Source organism: Eurypyga helias, unplaced genomic scaffold, assembly GCF_000690775.1.
Source record: "Eurypyga helias isolate BGI_N326 unplaced genomic scaffold, ASM69077v1 scaffold38765, whole genome shotgun sequence".
In the NCBI taxonomy this organism is placed as follows: Eukaryota; Metazoa; Chordata; class Aves; order Eurypygiformes; family Eurypygidae; genus Eurypyga; species Eurypyga helias.
The window spans coordinates 17,739-25,210 of record NW_010252785.1 but is presented as its reverse complement, the minus strand read 5'-3'; the positions used below and the strand labels follow the sequence as shown (position 1 = coordinate 25,210).

The following is a 7,472-nucleotide window of genomic DNA, read 5'->3' as shown; positions in this document are numbered from 1 at the left end:
TTCTATGATTCTATGATTTTTTGTTCCATGCAACTGTAGAATTAAAAAAAATTACAAAATCATACTTAACTTTTAAACAATGCTTCCATGACAGACTATTTTCTAGTACTACCCTTGTTTATCTTTAAAAGACTGTTTCTCTTAGAAAGTCAGATTACTTATGTGCATATAATTAAGGCACACCACTGTATGGGATCGGGGCTTATGTATATCAAGAGCAAGAAGACTGTTTTGAAAACTCAGACCATCATAAACAATAGCAGTAATGACAATAATGCACCTCACTTACCAAAATTACCATCCAAATGAATATAAAGTTCAAATACACTAAAAGCAATAGTTGTATGTGCAGGAAAAACAATGGCTTTGTCCCTCCCCTTACAATTCTGATCTTCAATAATGTGAAACTACAAATTAGAAAAGCACAGAAAAAAAAAAAATTTTTTTTAAATAAGCTAAATAATAACTGTATACATTGAGAATTATAATGCCAGGAGGAAGCTTAGAAAGTGAAGATCAAATTTCACAAGTAAAGAATTTTCTATTAATGACTTTGCATTTCAATACAGTTTGATACAGAGGTAGTAACAACTTGCATCACTCTGATAATTATATGAATGATTTATGAAAACTAGTAATGTGCAAACTTCAGAAGATTTATAGGTTCAGTTATTCAAACACACTGAAGAGAGAGAGGGAAAGGGAGTAAGAAGGTAAACAGGAACTAAGATGCCGACCCTTGAAGTAATAATCTAAAGTTACAATATGTCATAGAAGATGAATATAATAACGAAAGATAGGCTACACATTTATTGAAGATTCAAACTAAGAAGTAAATGCCACATTTTTGCTGAGGCTTCACACAAAGCGATGGCTCATTGCTTAGCCATCCTTTCACATGCATTTCCCATCCCTGTCACATAAGCAATGCTAACAAAGGATCAGCTTTTAATTCAGTTTGCATCAGTGCAATAACACTGATTTACTTCAGATTTTTCTGCGCTTACATCAGTAAAAATGCAATTAAAGCCAACCATAAAATTTATAATAATGAGCTTTTTATATTTGTTCATTTAAGTTGCAGAACTTTGTCAAACATATTTACCCTCATTGTCTCTCCACGCATTCCAGTATGGACAGTTAATGAGCACTGCCTTGTAGTTCTAATGCTTTCCATGACCACACACAAAATTTCCATCCTATTTTTTCTTGATTGATGGACTAGACAATGATCAAAGTTTATTTTTCTGAAATCAAGAGGGAGACAGGAAGGAAATTCAGAGATTATTAGCAATTTACAAAGCAGCTAATAGAATTAGCAACTTTAAATCAGTAAATAGACCACCATAATTTTAGTCTCATAGCAGTAAAGAACTGACTGAGGTTGTCTCTGGAAACTTAATACTGATCTTCAGCATTTGGGAACAGAAGCACTAAAAAATCAAGGAAATCTAGCAATATGCAAGTGTCTGAGAGGTTATGTGGGACGTCCTGGAAAATTCCAGGTCTGTCCATCTGAAACTGTTCTTAGTAAGGAACTGTCAACACACCCTAATTAATAACAGTTGTTTTTAAAGTGATATAATTAATGTCAGTCAGTAAGAATGTATGGAAAATAGATAATAAAAGCAATAGCTGTAATGCTCTAGCTCTAGGCTTCTATAAAACTTATGATAATGCAGTGTTTTGGTTAGAAAACTAAATGATGCCTATACAAGCTGACACACACACAATGTATTAAAAACTGGTTAACTGATATGTATCAGCTATAACTGAAAAAAATTGTATCACTTACAAAGATGGAACAATCATGAAACAAATGTTTTTGCAGGAGAATTTCTACAGGCCTTGGCTCTCAGTCCTATAACATTGAATATTTTTATCAGGAGACCAGGACACTTACCCCATCCCGCCCCCAATTATTAATAGCAATGTTTGAAGGTTACAAATAAACCAGGAAAAAGTAAGTACAGAACAAGAGAAGTTATGGATACAAAATGACATGCCCTGCTTGGTAAATAACTACAAGGAAACAATATATATTTGAAAATACCAAAAGTCACATCATGCATAGTAAATAATTTACCGGGATGCGACACTGGAATTCACTGGGATGACATTGTGGCCCAGGGATAATCTTTGAATATAAACTAGAGAATTAAACCTAGAGTTAGTCACATCATATTTCCATGTGTTTGACATTTGTGCTACCACTATAGGAACACCAAGTTTGGTTTTGGTGTCCACAGCTCAACATGAACCTTGGAAAAATGGAGACTGCATTTTTCATAGAGAAGAGCCACAAAAGGTTATGAAAAATTTAAGCAGATAAACCTACTTTGCTTTTCAAAGTATTAACCTCATAAAACCTTGAAGTACCTACATTGGCAATAATACATACAGCTCTCTAGTTCCAGACAAAGGCAAAGAAAGCCTATTTTTGAAACCTGAAGTTGGGTGATGTCATTCAAAGTAAATTTCAAATTTTCAGTATTATGGAATAACATAGATAGGACATTGGATGGACTCTTCCTCTTTGGATATTTTTTTTTCCTGAAAGATGCGCTGTAATTCAAAAAAGAACTAATTCAGAAAAATTCTACAGTCTGTACCACACAGAAGGTTGTGTCTAATCCCAGTGATCCAATGTGAGACTTTTGGAAAATATCAGATGGTGACTGCTATTGATTGGCTAAAAGTAATCAAAACTTAACCATTTCAGAGGTTCCGACTAACTGTATGAAATATAATTATGGAAACAGAAAACATAATATATCATATAACCTTGCAGTAAGTTCTTTAAGTAATGTTGGTACTTCAACCTCATGTTTGGTCACTATGCCAAATGAAGCTTTAAATGCAACAGAATCTGATCCAGCAATGTCAAAACCAACATCATTCATTATCTGATTTCCTCTTCTACCATTAAGCGAAACATCTGATTTGTCTTCATAGTTGAGCAACTGGTAAGATGAGACACCTGAGGAAAAGAAGATAATCATTGTGTGATGAGAAGTCTGAACACAGTGTTTTTACACAGCAAGAAGAGAATAAATGGTGCTGTTCCTACTGCGCTTAACTATTTTGATGGGAAATTCAGAGCTACATTGAGCACTTACATACCGGTGTTGCTGCTGTTGACTAATGTCAACAAAGTGCGTAAGGGTCTGAGGGATTTCTGTGCCTCTCTCTGGCTGAGTTGTGCCCACACTCCTGCATGTGGTATGTCCTGGGCATGAAATGGTGGGCTATTTGTACATTCCTGTGCTTACCATTATTCTCCTAAAGTACTTTTACCTGTGAGTATGCTGTTGGTACTTGTTTAAACTAGACGTGTAGTATGTTCTGCATACAAAGAGACTCTGAAACAAAAAATTACTTAGTGGAGGCCACACAGAATATTAAAGCTAGGAACAAAATGAAAGTCACTGTGTGTAAAGTAATATTAGTGGCTTCTGAATTTTGTCTAGCTGCAGTACAAATGCAAGTACATTTATTCATTTTGCAATGTGTGAATGAGACATGGGCATGCCACTAACTTTGCCTTTTACCCAACATGTCACAATTAGAAAGACTTAGCACAGTTTCCATGTATGCCTGGTGATTCCAGGGACTATGTTACTGACTTTGAAGGAAAGCAACATGTTAATTCTGACTTGAAAGTTTGCTTCGATTTACCGTGCAATCAAAGAGTAGGTGACAAAGCATTTCTATAATGCTTTATAACCTCAAATACATTTCTGTTACACTAAAAGAAAAATATTAGAATGCATTGGTTGATAAATTGAAATTAATAAAGCAGGTGGAACACAGGGATTAGGTAACCAAATATATTTGAGAGTCTGGATTTTACTCTTTTTTTAAATCCTTTGAAGCTTTTAGGATAAAAGCTGACATTATGAAGTCACCTAGTATGAATCCTGTTTGTCTTTTTAACAAAAAAAAAGTTCACGTATTTTTTTATTCTAAAAAGATGGCAAAAGCTTGTATTTGTTACATTAAAAAAAAAATTCAATTACAAAGTTCTTTGCCTACATTAAAGGACAATACTTTCTGCACATGACATCTAACCTTTACTGAAAAGACTAGAAGATCTTATGAGACTGAGAGAGGGAATTTTATGAGATTTTAATGAGATTTTTTTTTTTCTTTTTTTTCCCCACTCAGGACAAGACAGCTGTCTTGCCCTGAATATAAGACTAGTAGGATTAGTGGGGTTCCGTTTTTTTCATCTTGTTTGCATCCTGGAATCACGCTTTTGTGGGGTCAACTGGTATTTCTGTCATCTTGTGCTCACACCAGTTTGTCGAGAAGAGTTTTTAATTAATTTAATTGTTGTGCAATTAATGTGATCAGTATTGTTGACAAAATTGAAAATAATTCTTCAAAAGAAATTATTCAAAAGAAAATAAAGCAATGAAACTCTTTTCAGAAAACATTCCATGTAAACAAGAATTACAGAGGACTTTTCACAGGAACGTATGGGAAAATATAGGCAGTATAGTTCAATTTTGCACCTCCCAGTTCTCATAGAATCTCCTCAAAAATGTCTCATATTGCATAGCAAAGGAAATTTAAACACAGTTAAGATCTTAAAAAAAAAAAAGATTACAAATGTGGAAAAAAAAATCTTATGTAAATCCAATCACTACAGTCAGATAGCTGTTGTCAAATGCTTCTGCCTGTGCAGAGCCCAGTTCAACACCAGGGATTACTAGCATGGAACTGCTGCAAACTGAGGCTGTTCTTACACACCTAAATGCGAGAAGAGAGAGACAGGTGAACTGTCAAACCAAATTTTAAGTAGCAATTAATCAACATACATCAATACATCTATCAAGAATCAGTTGCCATTTGTGAAAAACACAAGGCTGAATTTATTTCATATTAGTTCAAAAGAAATCAAGGCTTTATAGTATAATTTACCTTTTTTTAATCTCTTTTCCAGGAACTCTTTTTTTTTATTATTAGTTCGTACTTTTTTCTTAAATATTTATTACATGACTAAGCCAGATAAATTTTATTACCCATGTACTAAAAAACCATCACACTACCTGCCCGGTTTAAACTATGTCTACCGTTCTGTATTTACTAGAAAACATGCATTTTTCCACTTAGAAGAAAGATAGAAATCTTACCTGCAGAAATTTCTTTCTCCCCTTGAAGAATGTCTTTTAATGTGAAAGGTGTTGAAGCAAATTTAGACTTTTTTGAAAGCAAACATTTTCTTTTCTTAATCACAAGGCTCAGAGGTTGGTATTTATCAGCTTCACTGAGACTGGGCACTGGAACTAGTCTTCCTCCATCACCAACCTGTTTAACAAAGTTTTTGGTTGCAGCAGCAAACATATTATGACATCAGTAATGATAATAATAAAAAGCTTTGCATCAAGTGTAGCTTCCAGACATCAAGCCCATGTTCAATTCTTTTTACAATGCTCTTTCAAAAGAACTAACATATTAAAAAAAAAAAAAAGCCATCAAACTGTTTTTTCGGGTTTAGTTATATATTGCATGGAAAGAATCAACAGCATGTTAGCTACCAAGCTTCTATGGTGTATTGCTCGAGAATTCTCTGAAACACCGTCAGCTGAGCTCTCTAATTCTGTATGATGAATAATGCATTGCCAGTGTAAACTGATAGGGAAACGGTCACCCTTTCCTTGGCAGTTTACACTGTTCAAAAACAAAATTTACGATCTTTAGGAACAGAAGACACTAACTTCTGCAACCCTTGGCTTCCAGCTGGGCGTTATTGATGTATCACTATTTATTGGGTCCTTGATGCAACTGAACTCTAGTGTTTCACCAAGATCCAGGAAAGCAGCCCAGCTGTGCTCTGGGAGGCCGCCAGAATTACACATTTGTGAATAATGGTAGGTCTGCTGAGGCGGTATTGCCTTTCAACAGTGCTTGCATAACCTCAGTGGTGTGGAGGTCTTGGGAAACACCTAGGCTGAAGCGTAAAATTAGTGATGGCTGGGCTGGAGAGGGGACAGTGGTGGGCTTTCATTATATATCGTTCTTCTCCTGTGGACTCTGCTGTCTGTGAGCCGAGGGCTAGCTTTGCCAGCTGCATGCATTTGGCCCAGTCTACTGAGAAATTTGCTAAATTGTGAGAATTACGCAAAATAATAAAAGTAAAATTGCAGACAGAAGTGAAATTATTGATACAGGGTTAAGGAGCAGTACAAGGATCCAAGAGGGAAAACACCAGTGTAAAAAGATACTCAGTTGTAAAGGGAAACAAGAAGAGTCACTAGACAGCACTGTGAAGGATCTGTGAGGGAGGCAGCACGAGTCAACCCGTTCTCATATATACATGACAATATTCTTGCAAAAGTGGAGACCATACAACTGCTAAACCTTGTAGTACATCTTCCAGAGACTCCTTTTGCAGTTACAGCAGATAAATAACCAGCCACAGGCTTGTAAAGCTAGACTATAATGAGTATTATCCCTGGGTGCCAGGTAAAAACTTTTGTTCGGTTGGCTTCTTTTCTAAAGTATGGTTTTCACATGAATGCATTTTAAGGACTGTTTTTATTATACGATCACTTATTTAATTATTGAACTTGTTTCAATTTAGTTCTTTCCAATACTTCCATAACTATTTTTAAACACTGAGTATCAGGAAGTCCAATAAAAAGGCAGAAAGGGGAGTACATTGCATCAACGACCTAAGATGAAAGGCTGCCAGAGCTTTCTGCTTACTCTAGAGGGTGCTGAAAAATCAAAGCTGGTTATATCTAGACTCTGAACTGAAATCATGTGAAATGCTGCAATTCAGTCTGACTGTAATTCATATTACTGCACTGACAAAAATACCCTGTACATATTTACTCAATCAAAACACATTAACAGAACTTAAAAAGAAGGAAAAGTTAAGAAAAATCTTAAATTAAAATAGCCGGTTCAGTCCTGATTTAGATTTATCTTGTATATGTCTTAAAACTGTTTGACAGGATCCTATTTTTCCACAAGTTATTAAGCTCAGTTGGCAGTGTTTATTCAACATATATTTATATTTCTCTTGTTTAGTATCTTATATAGATCATAATCTGATCCTAGCACCACCTTTGATAACGAATAGTTTCATTTTACATGTTTATATGGTAGGCATGTTACTCTGACACCCTATAATCCACCATCAATGCTGCAACAGCTGTTTGTGTCATCCTTAAGCCACAGGACAGGACAGCAACTATATTAACATCACCATGTTCAGAAAATATTTGGTAATTTTGCACATCCATGTGAAGAAACCTAAGATAGTTCCCCGCCCCTCCAGTACTAGGCACTTTTGTACCTGGCACACGCATGTACTTAGGAACTTCCAGCCTTTCTGCAGCCCGTCTCATTTTGGACAACCAATAAATGAAAAACCTGCTGTGCGTACGTTATGCCTGAGTCAGCACACGAATAAAAAAAATCTTGCTTCGTCAAGTTGTGCAGATGAAAATCCTTGCTCA

The 7,472-nt window shown here is 35.4% G+C and overlaps 1 protein-coding gene across 1 annotated transcript; it reads right to left on the bottom strand.

Moving 5' to 3' along the window:
• Nucleotides 1–289: 289 nt before the first annotated feature.
• DFNB59 (deafness, autosomal recessive 59) lies at nucleotides 290–5,349 on the bottom strand (the record flags this gene model as incomplete). Its single annotated transcript, XM_010152478.1, has 4 exons — nucleotides 5,139–5,349; nucleotides 2,785–2,980; nucleotides 1,106–1,247; nucleotides 290–407 (listed from the first exon to the last, which is right to left on the bottom strand). Coding segments are annotated over exons 1-4 (667 nt in total), but the record flags the coding sequence as incomplete, so codon positions are not given.
• Nucleotides 5,350–7,472: the final 2,123 nt, after the last annotated feature.